At 41.6% G+C, this 18,152-nt stretch overlaps 1 protein-coding gene across 15 annotated transcripts in view; it reads left to right on the forward strand.

The window, feature by feature from the left end:
• Window positions 1–11,399, forward strand: part of LOC124033919 (diacylglycerol kinase zeta-like) — a 122,089-nt gene extending 110,690 nt beyond the window's left edge. For all 15 annotated transcript variants that reach the window (XM_046346361.1, XM_046346362.1, XM_046346359.1 and 12 more), the window contains 6 exons: window positions 5,944–5,978; window positions 7,217–7,266; window positions 7,517–7,637; window positions 8,105–8,141; window positions 8,275–8,374; window positions 10,046–11,399. In XM_046346361.1, the coding sequence (XP_046202317.1) occupies window positions 5,944–5,978; window positions 7,217–7,266; window positions 7,517–7,637; window positions 8,105–8,141; window positions 8,275–8,374; window positions 10,046–10,162 (460 nt within the window). In that variant the 3' untranslated portion in view covers window positions 10,163–11,399. The remainder of the gene's footprint in view (window positions 1–5,943; window positions 5,979–7,216; window positions 7,267–7,516; window positions 7,638–8,104; window positions 8,142–8,274; window positions 8,375–10,045) is intronic.
• The last annotated feature ends 6,753 nt before the right edge of the window (window positions 11,400–18,152 follow it).

An 18,152-nucleotide genomic window follows, 5' to 3' on the forward strand; every position in this document is an offset into this window, starting at 1 on the left:
TGGTCCCATGGTGTTGATACTTGCGCACTATTGTTTGTACAGATGAACGTGGTACCTTCAGGCGTTTGGAAATTGCTCCCAAGGATGAACCAGACTTGTGGAGGTCTACAATTTTTTTTCTGGGGTCTTAGCTGATTTTGTTTGATTTTCCCATGATGTCAGGCAAAGAGGCACTGAGTTTGAAGGTAGGCCTTGAAATATATCCACAGGTACACCTCCAATTGACTGAAATTATGTCAATTAGCCCATCAGAAGCTTCGAAAGCCATGACATCATTTTCTGGAATTTTACAAGCTGTCTAAAGGCACAGTTAACTTAGTGTATGTAAACTTCTGACCCACTGGAATTGTGATACAGTGAATTATAAGTGAAATAATCTATCTGTAAACAATTGTTGGAAAAAGTACTTGTGTCATGCACAAAGTAGATATCCTAAACGACTTCCCAAAACTATAGCTTGTTAACAGGAAATTTGTGGAGTGTTTGAAAAATGAGTTTTAATGACTCCAACCTAAGTGTATGTAACCTTCCAACTTCAACTGTAAATACCACATGGCTGGCGCTCTCTCTTTCATCGAATGTGGCCCAGTAGCTGTTGCCTTCATGAGGAGCTTACTCTATGATCCCCTCAGCTTATGAATACTGGACCCATAGCTACCACTTTTTCTTGCTAGCGTCTGCCTCCTCCACAGTCAACCAGCCTAATGTCTAGTGGTGGGGGAAAATTCCCAGCCCTGCCAACGACGTGTGCTAGAAAACAGCTGACACGAAGCCAGCCGCATTTTGTCAATAATTTTAAATATGGAACTTTGACAAGACGCTCAACGTCTTTGATCAAAGTTTTATCTAGAGAGTGAGACTGTAGTGAGGGGTGGCTGGAGACAGACTGGGTAGTTGTGAGAGACTCCTGGGCTGATGAGAGAGACTGTAGGCTCTGTGTGGTTTAATGACCTCTAACAGGGGAAAGCAGGCCCATTAGTAACCCTCAGACATATAGGACTCCCAGACCTTGGGGAAAGACTTGTTACAGGGATTATTTTCTACTAAGATTTACCATGATCAGAATGTGTTGCTTTGCACAGCAAGGATCTGCTCTGTTGCGTCTAATTGTATTGTTTTCCAAGTCCAGGCGATTGTACTGATCAAGGTTTCCAACCGATTAGACCAGGTCTCTCCAACTCTGTTCCTGGAGAGCTACAGTACTGTAGGTTTTCACTCCAACCCTAATCTAACGCACCTGATTCTAATAATTAGCTGGTTGATCACCTGAATCAGGTTAGTTACAACTGGGTTTGGGAGGGTAGCTTTCCAGGAACAGGGTAGCTTTCCACGAGGGTAGCTTTCCAGGAACAGGGTAACTTTCCACCAGGGTAGCTTTCCAGGAACAGGGTAGCTTTCCACCAGGGTAGCTTTCCAGGAACAGGAAGTTTCAGACGGTTTCTAAAAGAGTATACTCTGTCTGATGAAGATTTTCCTTCTAATTCACTACCATTTTCCCAAATCAAACTAGTACAAATACAGCAGTATTCCACCTGAAAATCAAGATGGGGTTTGTTTTGTAAGATTGTAATAATGCTTTATTTATTCACCAAAATCTCTGAATCTTTTAATATAGATATGGTTTTACTAAATGCTTGTTTAGCCATTAATCCTGGTAGATGGCCACTCAGAGCAAGTGGTACAACATCTTACATTTACATTTTTACATTTAAGTCATTTAGCAGACGCTCTTATCCAGAGCGACTTACAAATTGGTGCATTCACCTTATGACATCCAGTGGAACAGCCACTTTACAATAGTGCATCTAAATATTTTAAGGGGGGGGGGTGAGAAGGATTACTTTATCCTATCCTAGGTATTCCTTAAAGAGGTGGGGTTTCAGGTGTCTCCGGAAGGTGGTGATTGACTCCGCTGTCCTGGCGTCGTGAGGGAGTTTGTTCCACCATTGGGGAGCCAGAGCAGCGAACAGTTTTGACTGGGCTGAGCGGGAACTGTACTTCCTCAGTGGTAGAGAGGCGAGCAGGCCAGAGGTGGATGAACGCAGTGCCCTTATTTGGGTGTAGGGCCTGATCAGAGCCTGGAGGTACTGAGGTGCCGTTCCCCTCACAGCTCCGTAGGCAAGCACCATGGTCTTGTAGCGGATGCGAGCTTCAACTGGAAGCCAGTGGAGAGAGCGGAGGAGCGGGGTGACGTGAGAGAACTTGGGAAGGTTGAACACTAGACGGGCTGCGGCGTTCTGGATGAGTTGTAGGGGTTTAATGGCACAGGCAGGGAGCCCAGCCAACAGCGAGTTGCAGTAATCCAGACGGGAGACGACAAGTGCCTGGATTAGGACCTGCGCCGCTTCCTGTGTGAGGCAGGGTCGTACTCTGCGGATGTTGTAGAGCATGAACCTACAGGAACGGGCCACCGCCTTGATGTTAGTTGAGAACGACAGGGTGTTGTCCAGGATCACGCCAAGGTTCTTAGCGCTCTGGGAGGAGGACACAATGAAATTGTCAACCGTGATGGCGAGATCATGGAACGGGCAGTCCTTCCCCGGGAGGAAGAGCAGCTCCGTCTTGCCGAAGTTCAGCTTGAGGTGGTGATCCATCATCCACACTGATATGTCTGCCAGACATGCAGAGATGCGATTCGCCACCTGGTCATCAGAAGGGGGAAAGGAGAAGATTAATTGTGTGTCGTCTGCATAGCAATGATAGGAGAGACCATGTGACCATTATTTAGGCAGGGCTTTTTATTCTCAATGAATACAATTTATTTTATTTATTTTATCTTTATTTAACTAGGCAAGTCAGTTAAGAACAAATTATTATTTACAATGACAGCCTACCAAAAGGCAAAAGGCCTCCTGCAGGGATGGGGATGGGATTAAAAATAAATTAAATACAAATATAGATCAAAACACATCACAACAAGGGAGACTACACAAAGAGAGACCTAAGACAACAACATGGCATAGTAGCAACACATGACGACAACATGGTAGCAACACAACATGGCAGCCACACACCATGGTAGCAGCACAAAATATGGTACAAACATTATTGGGCACAGACAACAGCACAAAGGGAAAGAAGGTAGAGACAACAAGCAAAGCAGCCACAACAGTCAGGAAGAGTGTCCATGATGGAGTCTTTGAATGAAGAAATTGAGATAAAACTGTCAAGTTTGAGTGTTTGTTGCAGTTCGTTCCAGCCGCTAAGCGGCAGCGCACTGAAAGGACAAGTGAAAAAGGTAGGTGTGTGCTTTGGGGACCTTTACCGGAATGTGACTGGCAGGACGGGTGTTGTATGTGGAGGATGAGAGCCGCAGTAGATATCTCAGATAGGAGGGAGTGAGGCCTAAGAGGGTTTTATAAATAAGCATCAACCAGTGGGTCTTGTGACGGGTATACAGAGATTACCAGTTTATAGAGGAGTATAGAGTGTAGTGATGTTTCCTATAAGGAGCATTGTTGGCAAATCTGATGGTTGAATGGTAAAGAACATCTAGCCGCTTGAGATCACCCTTATCTGTCGATCTATAAATAACGTCTCCATAATCTAGCATGGGTAGGATGGTCATAGGAATCAGGGTTTGTTTGGCAGCTGGGGTGAAAGAGGAGTGATTACAATAAAGGAAACCAAGTCTAGATTTAACCTTCGCCAGCAGCTTTGATATGTGCTGAGAGAAGAACAGTGTACTGTCTAGCCATACTCCCAAGTACTTGTATGAGGTGACTACCTCAAGCTCTAAACCCTCAGAGGTAGTAATCACACCTGTAGGGAGAGGGGCATTATTCTTACCAAACCACATGACCTTTGTTTTGGAGGTGTTCAGAACAAGGCAGAGAAAGCTTGTTGGACACTAAGAAAGCTTTGTTGTAGAGCGTTTAACACAAAATCAGGTGGGGGGGGGGGGCAGCTGAGTATAAGACTGTATAATCTGCATATAAATGGATGAGAGCACTTCCTACTGCCTGAGCTATGTTGTTGATGTAAATTGAGAAGAGCGTGGGGCCTAGGAACGAGCCTTGGGGTACACGCTTGGTGACAGACAGTGGCTGAGACAGCAGATGTTCGGACATTATACACTGCACTCTTTGAGAGAGGTAGTTAGCAAACTAGGCCAAAGACCCCTCAGAGACACCAATACTCCTTAGCCGGTCCACATGAATGGAATGGTCAAAAGCTTTGGCCAAGTAAATAAAAATAGCTGCACAACATTGCTTAAAATCAAGGGCAATGATGACATCATTGAGGACCTTTTAAGGTTGCAGTGACACATCCATAACCTGAGCGGAAACCAGATTGCATACCAGAGAGAATACTATAGATATCAAGAAAGCCAGTCATTTGATTATTGACAAATTTGTCCAACACTTTTGATAAACAGTTATCAAAAGTGTAACAGTTAGGATCAGCTTGATCTCCCCCTTTAAATAAAGGATGGACCGTGGCTGCCATCTAAGGAATGGGAACCTCCCCAGAGAGGAGAGTCAGGTTAAAAAGGTCAGAGATAGGCTTGGCGATTATAGGGGCAGCAACCTTAAAGAAGAAAGGGTCTAAACCATCTGACCCAGATGTTTTTTGGGGGTCAACTTTAAGGAGCTCCTTTAGCACCTCAGACTCAGTGACCGCCTGCAGGGAGAAACTTTGTAGCGGGGCAGGGGAAAAAGGGGGAATAGCATTTTGGCTTGTTGCATTAGAAGCGGTGGGATATGAGGAAATGTTGGACGGGCAAGGAGGCATGGCTGAGTCAAATAGGAATCCTGACTTGATGAAGTGGTGATTTAAAAAGCTCAGCCATGTGTTTCTTGTCAGTAACAACCACTTCAACTTTAAGGGGCATGGGCAGCTTTGAGAAGGAGGGTTTATTCTCCAGGTCTTTAACCGTTTTCAAGAACGTCTTGGAGTTAGAACCACTGAGAGAGAGAGAGAGAGAGAGAGAACTGCTCTTTAAACTAACTAACTTTGGCCTCCTGGATAGCCTGAGTGCACTTTTTTTCTCATTTGCCTGAATGAGAGCCAGTCAGCGTGAGTATGCATGTGCATGTAACTCTGTAAGATCACTGTCAAACCAGGGGCTGAACCTGTTTTTCATTCTCATTTTCTTTATGGGGGCATGTTTGTTAACAATATCACTGACGATATCAATGGTCTCTGACCCTCTAATGTTCTTTCTATATCCACACCTTTCATACCAATTATTGTTTACTGCTTCTGCTCTGTGCTAATAACAAAGATGAAGAACCAATCTTTAGGCCAGCCTGAGAGAGGTGGGGTTGACCAGGAAGTCAGTAGAATAATTTGTCTGGTCGGTACAGGACCTGCTCCTCAGACAGTCAGTCTCGGCTTCACTGTTCTTGCTTGTGCGCGTTTGATGTTACAGTCTTGTGTCAGTTCTCAGTGGATTAGTGTGTGGGGGATTTGGCTTCCGGCAAACAGACAGCCCAGCCAGGATCAGACAGTAACATAACCCGGAGTGACAGCAGGGAGGCCTAAGAGCTGCCTCTCCGTCCACTCACACTGCCTTACTGACACAGCTCTGTGTGTGTGTGTGTGCGTGTGTGAGTTTGGCTGAAACAGAATGGAGGAGAGGGAGGGAGGGGGAGCTCTTTTGGCTGCAAACACACGTATTAGAATCTTTTACCTTGGGCTAGTTGGCAGGCAAGGGACGCCTGGAAAAACAGAGCACATCAAGGGACTGTATAATTAACCCCACCAACTCTCCTCTGAACCAACACCAAATCCATGCAACCGAAGTAAGTCTTTTTTTTTGGGACATTACATTTTGTTTTGTGGATTTGGTTTGTTTGAGTTTTTTTCCTATCATGGATGTTTGCTATGAAAACCCAAGGGGTGCAGAGAGATGGGCTGTACATGCATTTGTTTTGTAGACTGAGAAGTTAACTGTTTGTTTTATATCCCTTTAATTGTCCTGTTCTCGATCTCCCCCAGGTCGGAGAAGAATTCACTGTGCAATACAGACAAAGGTAAAACAAACACACTTTGAATTGTTTAACACTAGGTGATTATAAATTGACGCAGTTAACTTGGCAGCAAGTGGATGTGGGCCAATCGGTGCCCACAACTGTTTTGCTCTCGTGCTTGATGTTTTGAAAAATCAAGGTTTTAGAAACTGATATCCACCGCCAGCTAATTCCTGTCAGAATGAAGTTTCACTATGAATAATGCCGATGTCGAACGATTAGAGCCTGGTGGTTTTTTGAGCTGGATTCAAGAGGTGGCTAAAAACTTCTTAGCCTTTGTGGCCCTGCTTGAACATGCCCCCGCAAGTTCACCTGCCATCATGCAAAGGGTTTTACCCCCCCCCCCCCCCCCCAACAAACAAAAAAAAATCTTGGCACTTAAGATATGCATTTCACGGCATTTGAACTAGAGTGCTGCGGGGAAGGGTTATTAAAATTCACACGACACATTAGCGTTCAAGTCCATCTCTCAAAGATTCTGGCGTGAGCCCAGTCGGGATATATTCTCAAGACCTGACTTGGCATCTCTCGAGTTGTTTTCTTAAAAAAAAATATATATATACATATATATTTCCAGTAGCAGCCCCTTTCTAATTCTGGTTGTTCAGCTCTGACAGCAGGATTCTAGAGCATATCTTCAGACGCAGACGTCGTGGTAGCAACTGTTTGACTTGCAGAGCTGGCTAACTGAGATTTGGGAGAATGCTGTGGGGAATTTTTGAGTTGACTGTTTTCCTGCCTTGGCGGAAAACATGCAGATGGGTGGATTAGGGTAAATAATCTACAAAGGGCATTTTGGTGCTTTGAACAAGGATTTGCCATATTGAGACTGAACCCAAGAACTCAACAGGCGCTAATGTGATTATCTGTTTTAATTTAAAACGTTTCATGATCCAGTGTTTAAATACTGGGTTTCTACTGAAAGCAGCAACCTGCATGTTGCTCTCATTACTACCCATGTTAGCTGAGTAAATAGAATGATGTTTTTGCTCGTCAATTCAGTTTGAGGTTCCTTTCCCAAGACTGTCAGTCTTACATAATATATATAGTACAGATAGTACTAAAACCAAACGAGCAAGTGCCCCGTAAAGAACTATTAATGAACATTGGCACTCTGCTCAGATCTTTCCCCAATGGACACTGTCATGTATTATGGTCTGCTGTTGTTATGACTACTGAATCTATAGCCTCCTCTCATATCGCTACCTTCTTACTGTACACATATTTCTCATTACTTACAGTATCACCAGAAGTGTTGATTGAATGTGTGAAGAGCAAGGACCATCTGAAGGTGAGTGGCAGCCACAGTCGCCAGTGGATTTGCTCACTGCATATAGTTCTACATACTGTATAGTGAATGTAGGCTCACTAATTGATACAGTCGACAAGGGAATGATGATCACTTCTGTCATGACATTACCTCAGGGTAAGCATTTCTCTAGTCGGCAATGAATAAAAATGCAGTCTATTCCCCCATTCCTCTAGACATGCTGTCACTTTCCCCACGCCTCCAGTCATAACAATGTGCCCTCTTCTCCCAGCTGAAGGAGCTGCACAAACTGGGAGCCGACCTGTCACTGCAGGACCCCTCAGGATGCACCCTGCTCCACTATGCTGTGGACACTGGTAGCAAGGACACTGTCAAATACATCCTGGACAATGGTACGGACAAGGAAATACACATTTATGTGTTCTATTTAAGTCTGTGGGTAGGACATCCCCCTCTCAATACTGAATCATTCAGTGGTATTTCCCAAAGTGAGTCTGTGATCCTTAAATATCAACTATGTGTCAGAAGTTAACCCAGCACGGTAGGCGCTATGTTTTATAAAAGTTGAATTATGTTCCAGGTGTGGAACACCATATATTTCAGGGTCATGAGCATTGTTTAAGACAAGCCACAGCGCAGATACATCTCACTCTGTGTACGCTTGGAGTCTTTCTGGCTCAACAACGAATGATACATTCCAATATTTGAAAAAGGAAATGTATTCTGTCAAATTCCTCCTGCACCAGCTTTTTGCTACTTTATAAAAGTAGTGCCTTGGAGCATTGTAATTGGTTTAGGGACATGCTTTGAAATGTCTTTCTCTCTCCCCCCCCCCCCCCTGCCCCCTCCCAAAAAACAGCACCCACAGATATCCTGGATGTAACAGAAAAAGAAAAGTAAGTTTAAGACATGGATTTTGAAATGCTCATTTTACACATATTCTCTGTGATGTATCTAGTTAAAGTTTTTTAAATAGAAAGTTACACCCATTGGATCTACTCTGTCTGTCTTTCTCTCTCTCGGTCTCAGTGGGGAGACAGTGTTGCACAAAGCAGCGTCACTGTGTCAGAGGACTATCTGTCACTACCTGGTAGAGGCAGGGGCATCCCTCATGAAGACCGACTTACAGGTGAGAGCAACGCTCCGTCTTCCCTCATTGCTTTACTCTTTATTTGGCCAAAATAAACCAAGTTGATGCTTAGGTTACCCCTGAGAAGGGTTTTCTACAGTGGATAGGGCGGCAGGTAGCCTAGCGGTTAAGAGTGTTGGGTCCGAAAGGTCGCTGGTTCAATTCCTGACCCGACTAGGTGAAAAATCTGCCGTTGTGCCCTTGAGCAATGTACTTAACCCTAATTGCTTTTGTAAGTCGCTCTGGATAATAGCGTCTGCTAAATGACTAAAATGGATAAGTGGTGGGTATAGAATGGCCTAATCATCATCCAGAAGGAAAATTAGCTCATCTTTCTTATGACAAGCTAATTATACACCGGGTGAGGGAGTATTACAGCGGTGCACTCTGAACCAAACTTTCCAGATGCCTGCAAAGTCCATTAAAGTACTTACCTCCAAGTGGCTCCATCATAAAAATGTCTTATGTGTTTACCCTCTCCTGCAGAGATAGACAACTAGATACATTTGTTTCAGTGTGTGGAAAAGCAGTTGGAGCATAACGCTTACATTTTTTACTACAGTATTTCACAAGCATCCTCCTTCTGAAGACGTTGGTTTTTGTCTTAGATGGTTTTTGTCTCAGATTTCGGGTCCTGGAAGGCTCAGACTTTACCACATTTAAGATTTCTTGATTTTCATGTCAAGGTTTGAAGAATTTTCTTATACAAAATCTCACTGCCAAGTGGTGTGTCTGCAATGTAGTGTCTCTCATACTGTAAACAACCGGCAGAATGCTTGAGGTGTCCCTGGGGAGGAGTGTAGTCCTGGCCAGTCAGTTCTATCATGCATTGAACGTACTCTGGTACTGTAGCTCTCCTTGAAATGAAACATTCCCATGACATTCAGCCACTCAGCAACCTCCCTCTAGCCGGTAAACCCCCTCCCCTCCTCTCTCTCTCTCTCTCTCTCTCTCTCTCTCTCTCTCTCTCTCTCTCTCTCTCTCTCTCTCTCTCTCTCTCTCTCTCTCTCTCTCTCTCTCTCTCTCTGCCCTCAGTGAGCTAGCAGTGAGTACAAGCAATGATGAAAAATGTAATCTTGCAGGATTTGTCTGATTCACACCCTGTGGCCTTGGGATGCAGTTCAGCCTGGCTTTCTTTCCTCTCCGCCGTCTCTTCGTCCTGCCACCCTTTCTGCCTGTCGGTCTTTCTCACTCGCAATACATTCACTCTTGGCCTTGAGATGTCAGCATATCTTAGCAATTACTTTTCCTGTCTTTTTGTCTCACCCTCTCGCCATGTTCTCTTCTCTCTTATTTCTCTCTTGTGAGTTTGGTTGGGGTCTGCTCTTAAAAAAACAAGCACTTAGAAATAATTGATTTTGTGCAATCTTAAATGGTACATGGGCTCTTGGATGAATCAGAACACCTTTATTGAGTCTAAAAGCATTCTAGATTTGCTTTTGCACACCGACATTTGGTGAATATTCACTGTTGATAACTGGAAATATGAAATCTAAACCATGATGAAATCTGAATACAAATGATTCCTACAACTCAAAAATAATTGCAGACTGATCTTTGACTCTGCGGCTTAATGTTTAGACCTCAGGAGAAATAGATGCTGCCTTAATTAAAGTTGGGTTCTTCATTGCAGCCTTTCATGTTGAGCAAGTTGCCTCTCTTGTGCTGCAGGGTGACACACCAAAGCATCGTGCAGAGAAGGCCAAGGATGCAGAGCTGGCAGCCTACCTGGAGAACCGGCAGCACTACCAGATGATCCAGAGAGAGGACCAGGAGACAGCCGTGTGACTCTGCTCCCTGACCTCCAGCACCACTTCCCTATCACCTAACCCTGTGCCAAACCTACTTTAGCTAAAAAAAGGAAGCTCGCCAGAGAAGACGGTCAAAAGGGAGCCAGTGTTTTATTCTCCTGCTAGGGAGTTGGTTGGAGTTCTACCAGATGAGAGATTCGTCAGGTCCACCATGTGAGATGCTTGTGACCAGTGGACTTGATTATTGCACTGCCCCCCCCCCCCCCCCCAAAAAAAAAAGTATATGTTTTGTGTCGGAACACTTGGAAGAGATGGTTCTTCTGTTTCATTTTTCCCCCCCAGGTTGTGTTGCACTTGCAATCCACCTAGACTGAATGTTGAAATGGTTATGTAGAGAATTGTGCTCCCAGGTTTTAGGACAGGAGCTTTGGGTAATTGACTGCCTTGGTAATTGTATTATAATACGCTCCGATGGAGCTGTATCTCTCTGTGTCTATAAAAGCAGCGTGAGCGTTTCAACCGTACGGTTCACAATGACTCAGTGGATTTCAAAAAGGGTATTAACACTCTGATCCGTAGGCCAGCTGTCTTTAAGGCTACCAAAAAATGTCATTATTTTGATGACGGTTTTATTTGTTTATAGTACTGCTGTTGATTTTTTTTTTTTGATTGATTGATTGATTGATTTGTCCACCCATAATGCAGTGTAATGGGATAAAACGATCCACAAAAGTGGGGAATTTTTTACATAACACTTCTCACCAAACGATTTGAATTGAATAGATCAATATTGTTCTACCTTATGGTCACAATGTTTCTTTTATTTCTTAGTGTTAATAAGGATATTTGGTACTGTACACTTGTCGTAGTAGCTCTGTGTTAAAGCAGTGACTGCACCTCAGCTCCAATTGCCTTGATTTTCTTATTTTGTTGGCTGATTCGTTTGTATTTAATGTACTTAATTATGTCATGGTGTATTTTTATAGCATTTTTAAGCAGATTGATGTTTATATAATTTGTACATATTATAAATGTAAAATTTTTGTGTTTGGTCATTACTTACTATAAAATGTGCATTTTCTATGTATTTGTTTCAGAACTACAAAGCATTTCTTCTCTCATGTTGTTACAGAAGTCAAAGGCGTATTTATTCACCTCAACATTTTTTTTACCGATTTATGTTCAGCGAACTCAAAAAATGTTCAGACGGTTTGGGTTGTAAATCTACAAGGTGTTTGTTGTTGTTTTTTACATTAAAAAATATATAATAATAATTTTTCTTCATAATAACCATCAATTTGAGGTTGCTATTTATTTTCCATAGTTATAATCTCTGTTAAAATATGGCTGGTCATTTAAAACAGAACTATAATCAAACTTAAGTTATAAAGACCTGTGATGGTGTTCATGTTACATTTGCGTAGAGAGCTAGGGGAAGGAATTAGTCTCATTCCAAAAGCCATCCTTCTGTATAACTAGTTTAATGTAGAGCCACAGTAACTGTGGATCTACTGTATTTTGTCAGATTGAAATGAGTTGTTTCTCTGGATGTTTTCTTAAAATGATTTAATCGCTAAACATACTTGTAAAACAAACTTGTAAACACATTTAACAAGGTACACCGTTTCATATGCACATTTTTGTTGGATTCTGTTTGTTGTCAACGGTTTCTAGTTTTGACCTTTGAAACAATCCATCATGCCAACTAAGATGCATTTCATTGTAAATCATTGCTGTTCTCTATTATGGCCATATACATTTCTTAATGTATGACTGAATCAGTTTCTGTGAAAGGAAATATGTTGTCAGTCCTCTAGTGTTTCTAATTCCAGACTGACGATAACAACAACAAAAAATTATTTGATGATGAAAAGTAAATTAACTGTGTAGTTCTACATCAGTTATTACGCCTCGTACGTAATCATATGTTCTCACATAATATTTTTTTTGGGGGGGGGGGTACATTTTTTTTATTTAATTTTTAACAATAGAAAACATCCACATACAAACGACAACACACAGACGCACACAAACATCCACAACATCACCCCTGCCTAGACCCACCTGCTCACACCCCCCATCTCCAGCGACCGCATCACTCTCCGCCACACAGCCTCAAAGTGCACTATTTCGTTTCATGGTCACACTGGTTGTCAGCATTTTCATTTTCAATAATGAAGACAGTAGGCCCCCCATTTAGATGACTTCACGATAATTGAAATATCATGTTAGCCTTGAGGCTGAGAAGATTGGATATCATCATTTGAGGCATTTATGATTATACTGAATACTGAAAGAGGTGCATGTTTGATCAGGTTATGTAAAATATATCCTCTTGTTCAGAGACTGACATGGATTTATATAATTTGGATGTATATTAACATCAGGTTTTTATTGAAGCCTTATCTACCTGCACTATTTTGTATGTTTCATGTATTTGAGGATCTGGACCAAGTTAAACAACTGTAGTTCACTGTGATCTTGGAAAGTACACAGTGGAATCATTATAATAGTGTTTTTCAGAACTTGCAGTATATATTTGTCCATTTCCAATGGAAATATAGATTAAAACCGCATTAGGATATTCACATTTATCAGAGGTTTTCTACATTTACATTTAAGTCATTTAGCAGACGCTCTTATCCAGAGCGACTTACAAATCCGTTTCCAGTCTCATACCATTAGGGATTCTGATTATGTAGTATGCACAGTGCGTGTTGTTGTTGATTGACAGACTTTTATGGAGGCCTTGCATGATCTTTCCTCAAAGAGATGATTTGTGCCACCAAACACAAAAAAATACATTATTGTAAATGTCGTCATTATTTTATTTTTGTATTCTTTTTTTTCTTTTTCTTTTTACTTATACAGGTAAGTCGGTTAAGATTTTTTTTTAGATTTAAAATGACGACTTGTCAACAATATTGAATCAATTATGAAATGGTCACGTCAGGTTTCTAATGAACATATACAGTGCTTTCGCAAAGTATTCAGACCCCTTGACTTTTTCCACATTTTGTTACGTTATGGCCTTATTCTAAAATGGGTTAAACTGTATTTTTCCCTCATCAATCTCCACACAATACCCCATAATGTCAAAGCAAAAACAGGTGTTAAGACATTTTGCCAATATATTACAAATAAAATACTGAAATATCACATTTACATAAGAATTCAGACCCTTTACTCAGTACTTTGTTTGAAGCACCTTTGGCTGCGATTACAGCCGCCTCAAGTCTTCTTGGGTATGACGCTACAAGCTTGGCACACCTGTATTTGAGGAGTTTCTCCCATTCCTGTCTGCAGATCCTCTCAAGCTCTGTCACTTTGGATGGGGAATGTCGCTGCACAGCTGTTTTCAGGTCTCTCCAGAGATGTTAGATTGGGTTCAAGTCTTGACTCTGGCTCGGCCACTCAAGGACATTCAAAGACTTGTCCCAAGCCACTCCTGAGATGTCTTGGCTGTGTACTTAGGATCGTTGTCCTGTTGGAATGTGAACCTTCGCCCCAGTCTGAGGTCCTGAGCACCCTGGAGCAGGTTTTCATCAAGGATCTCTCTGTACTTTGCTCCGTTCATCTTTCCCTCAATCCTGATTAGTCTCCTAGTCCCTGCTGCTGAAAAACATCCCACAGCATGATGCTGCCACCACCATGCTTCACCAGGATTCCTCCAGACGTGACGCTTGGTATTCAAGCCAAAGAGTTCAATCTTGGTTTCATCAGAACTGAAAATCTTGTTTCTCATGGTCTGAGTCCTTTTGGTGCCTTTTGGAAAACTCCAAGCGGGCTGTCATGTGCCTTTTACTGAGGGGTGGCTTCCGTCTGGCCACTCTACCATAAAGGCCTGATTGGTGGAGTGCTGCAGATTGGTGGAGTGGTTGTCCTTCTGGAAAGTTCTCCCATCTCCACAGAGGAACTCTGGAGCTGTCAGAGTGACCATTGGGTTCTTAGTCACCTCCCTGACCAAGACCAGCTATAGGAAGAATCTTGGTGGTTCCAAACTTCTTCCATTTAAGAATGATGGAGGCCACTGTCCTGGGGAACTTCAATGCTGCAAAAATTGTGCTTCAACACAATCTTTTCTCGGAGCTCTACGGACAATTCATTCGACCCCATGGCTTGGTTTTTGCTCTGACATGCACTGTGGGACCTTATATAGACAGGTGTGTGCCTTTCCAAATCATGTCCAATCAATTGAATTTACCACAGCTGGTCTCCAATCAAGTTGTAGGAACATCTCAAGGATGATCAATGGAAACAGGATGCACCTGAGCTCAATTTTGAGTCTCATAGCAAATGGTCTGAATACTTATGGAAACAAGGTATTATTTTTTTATACATCTGCAAGAATAAAAAATGAAAAGTTTTTGCTTTGTCATTATGGAGTATTGCGTGTAGATTTATGAGAAAAAAATAATCAATTTTAGAATAAGGCTGTAACGTAACACAATGTGGAAAAAGTCAAGGGGTCTGATTACTTTCCGCATGCACTGTATGTCCAAACCTACCACTGGAATTAAACATGCCAAAATGTACAGAGGAAAACGTTGCTCAAACATTTTACATTCTAAAAGTCAGAAACACTTGTTGAATAAGTAAAATTGCTCATGATTAATCTTGACATCACAATCTAAGGGGCAATGCATTTATTAATAATCATGCCTCATTTGATATCCTGGTGAAAGTTGCCTTGGAAACTAAAGACAGCATCTCTCCACAGCATCTTATCTATCGTCTATGATCTACCAGATTGTAGCAGTATTTTTTGGTGTTTAAGTTTCATCAGAAAATATTTTGACAACAGCAGAGGAAAGGCAAAACGGAGCATGTTGTACAAAGTTACCTCTTCAAATTGAGTTGAATAACCTCAGCCTTACAGTAGTATGCTTTGTGCGCTTGTACTACAGTATACAGATTTGAATCTGGCCCAGAGACTTGCTATCACATCCCAAGCTATTATTTGACATGTCCATCGCTCCATAATGAGTTGTACTCTTGTCGTGTAATTTTATGTACATTAACTCAGCCATTTCAACATCTCACATTGTCACCTTAGCTTTGCGTAGTGCCTTTACCCATAGCTTACGTTGAACAGAAAATATTATTATCAGACACTATTTCATGTCATGAGCTCTATCCTGTTATGGTGTGCGCAAGTAAACACTTCCCATAGGTGTTATCACCAAATAATTGATTTTCTATTTCAAATGACACATTCCCCAACATGATATTTTAAATGCTAATCTAAAGATGCGTTATAGCCCCACGTTCCATGTTGTCGACTACTGCAAAGAGCTCCCTCTCCCATCGTCATTTCCGTATGTCCGCTGATTTTAAAAGTACTATCTTCAGCAGAAATCCACCGTCTTTGAATTACATACAAGTGGAAAGTGCTCTTTGGAATGGCAGGAGCGTGGAACTACCAATGCTATAACTGCATTAACGCAAAACTGTATTAGTGTTCAGTTGCATGAGTGCAATGCAAGCAGGGCTTACGGTGACTGAATGGGGTCAGACAATTTAAATGCCTCTTTTATGACATTTTTAAGGGAGCTGCAGTAGAACAAGGAATGGTAGTTTATGTATATCTGTGCTTTGTTTTGAGTTGCTGTGCAATTCAGGTGCGAGAGTATCTATCACAATTAAAATAAATAAATAGAGAGAACATTTAAATTACTGTGCAATATTGTGTTTTTTTCTTTATTCAAAAATATGCCATTTTTTTAACTTCATATAAATAGTGACCAAAACGTGATGGACAGACTGGTGTGCAATGTTGACGATATCAATCTGTATATTTGTTTCTATTGGCTGATTTGTATTTTTTGTTTTTTTTTGTTATCTGCTTGGGGGAAACAAATAATAAAGGATGGTACTTAAAAAACTGTATTTATTGTAATGACTTTCTTGTGAGTGTTGATTCTATTGATCCTTTCAGTAAAAGTGCACTTCTTAATAACCCTGCATTTGTATTTATTGTAATGACTTTCTTGTGAGTGTTGATTCTATTTATCCTTTTGGTAAAAGTGCACTTCTTAATAACCCTGCATTTGTATAAGGTCCTATTAATATTTTTCAGCTACCTCAGGTGACCTACTGCACAAGTGATGATTGTTACTGTAGACTGACTGATAAGAATGGAGTCCACCTCAACTGTCTGTTAGCCTGGTTCTTTTCAAAGTTTCCTTGTACACAATGAGGGGTTCAATGGGAGGTGGTATAAAGGATTTTGGAGGTGGTATAAGGGTTGACATACGGCTAGGGTTAGCAGTCTAACCCAAACACACAATGTTTTTAAAAGCGGTTAGAAGTCCACAGTTTGGAGTGTACCCTCTTGTAATTTGAGGAAAACAGCCTCAATAATTACTGATGAAATTCAAGGGCTTGTGATGTAATACAAATGTTTATTCCTCACAATCAGAGGCTATCAAGACAAAATGCCAGCTAATCTATCTATTAATTTGGTGGACTATGATCAAATGGACTATGTTGCATCTTCATTTTATTATTGAGCCTTTATTTAGCTTTGCAATGTTACCTGTTCTGTCTGGATGATAGCATTGGCTCATATGAGACACTGGTTTCGACCAATCCTGAACGCCCAACCACATAAAGCCATTGAGGTGCAAGTATTGAAAGCCTTTTGAGACCGCACATTTCCCCTCATTTGTTGCAAACCATAAAGCTACCCACACCTGTAAAACATTTTTTTTTTGTACAAGGATCTGGTAAAAACAAACCGTCCTCATAGGCCATTCGCGACTCCCTAATCCCTGGCTGCAAGACCAGCTTAAAAGATATCAACAACTGAGATAAAGACCTCAAAGATTCTCTGAGGCCTAAACCCAGTGCTCAGATAGAGCATAGAGCAGTGTATACAGAGTGGTATGTAAGCAAAGCTTGATGGTCCAACCCAGTGAGACAAACTGCCATTTTTGTAAAAATGTCTGAAGGAAAGTAATAATGATAGTTAAATGCCTCGGTGTTGCAACATGCAATGTGTTTGAAAATGATGAGTCATGTAAGTCAGAGCTGATTCATAGTGCATCGTCTGGAATGATTCAATACTGTAATTGGATACTGACTAGTTACTGCTGGATGTTGTATTGGATGTGTGTTTATCAGTTTGGTCCATTTGTGAAATTGAACAGCTTTTTTCCCCTTGCTCTGACTCATTGTTGGCATGCTATCCAACTGGCAATTGGAAATGTCCCTGTCTATGGTTCAGATTCTGGTCTGATCGCTATTGTGGTCCTGACTCACCTCCCCTGCCCTCCTGGGATTACCAAATCACATGGCCCGAGGTCACAGAGTTATCTTGGATATACTGTACATCGATACTAGATAACATGTAGACACATACTGAATACATTGTATGTTATCAGTACAGTCATCTAGTTATTGAAAATGTGGTTATTTACTGTAAAACACTGTCAGCCTATCTAGGCAACACACTGTTACTCTGCCCTGTGGTCGAGCATTTGCTTACACTAGAGGAGGCTGGTAGGAGGAGCTACAGGAGGACGGACTCATTGTATGTGGCTGAAATTGAATAAATGGTCAAACCATGTGGTTTCCATATGTTTGACACCATACCATTAATTCCATTACAGTCTTTACAATGAGCCCGTCCTCCTATAGCTCCTCCCACCAGCTTCCTCTGGCTTACACGTGGTGTTTATAAATGGCTCTTATCCAGTGTCCCTGTCTAATGGAAGCTGTTCTGTGACAATAAGCTCTCTGGGTACAAAATCAGAGGTGGCCAGGAATTATAGGGCAAATGACTGGTCGATCCCTCCTGTCCTCCAGTATAGCATTTACTGTGGAGTGGTGGAAAAGGTACCCAATTGTCATTCTTGAGTAAAAGTATAGATACCTTAATAGAAAGTAAAAGTCACCCAGTAAAATACTACTTGAGTAAAAGTCTAAAAGTATTTGTAAGTATCAAAAGTAAAAGTATGAATCATTTAAAATTCCTTCTATTAAGCAAAGCAGGCAGGACCATTTTCTTGTTTTTAAACTGTATG

Source organism: Oncorhynchus gorbuscha, linkage group LG04 (genome assembly GCF_021184085.1).
Source record: "Oncorhynchus gorbuscha isolate QuinsamMale2020 ecotype Even-year linkage group LG04, OgorEven_v1.0, whole genome shotgun sequence".
Classification (NCBI taxonomy): Eukaryota; Metazoa; Chordata; class Actinopteri; order Salmoniformes; family Salmonidae; genus Oncorhynchus; species Oncorhynchus gorbuscha.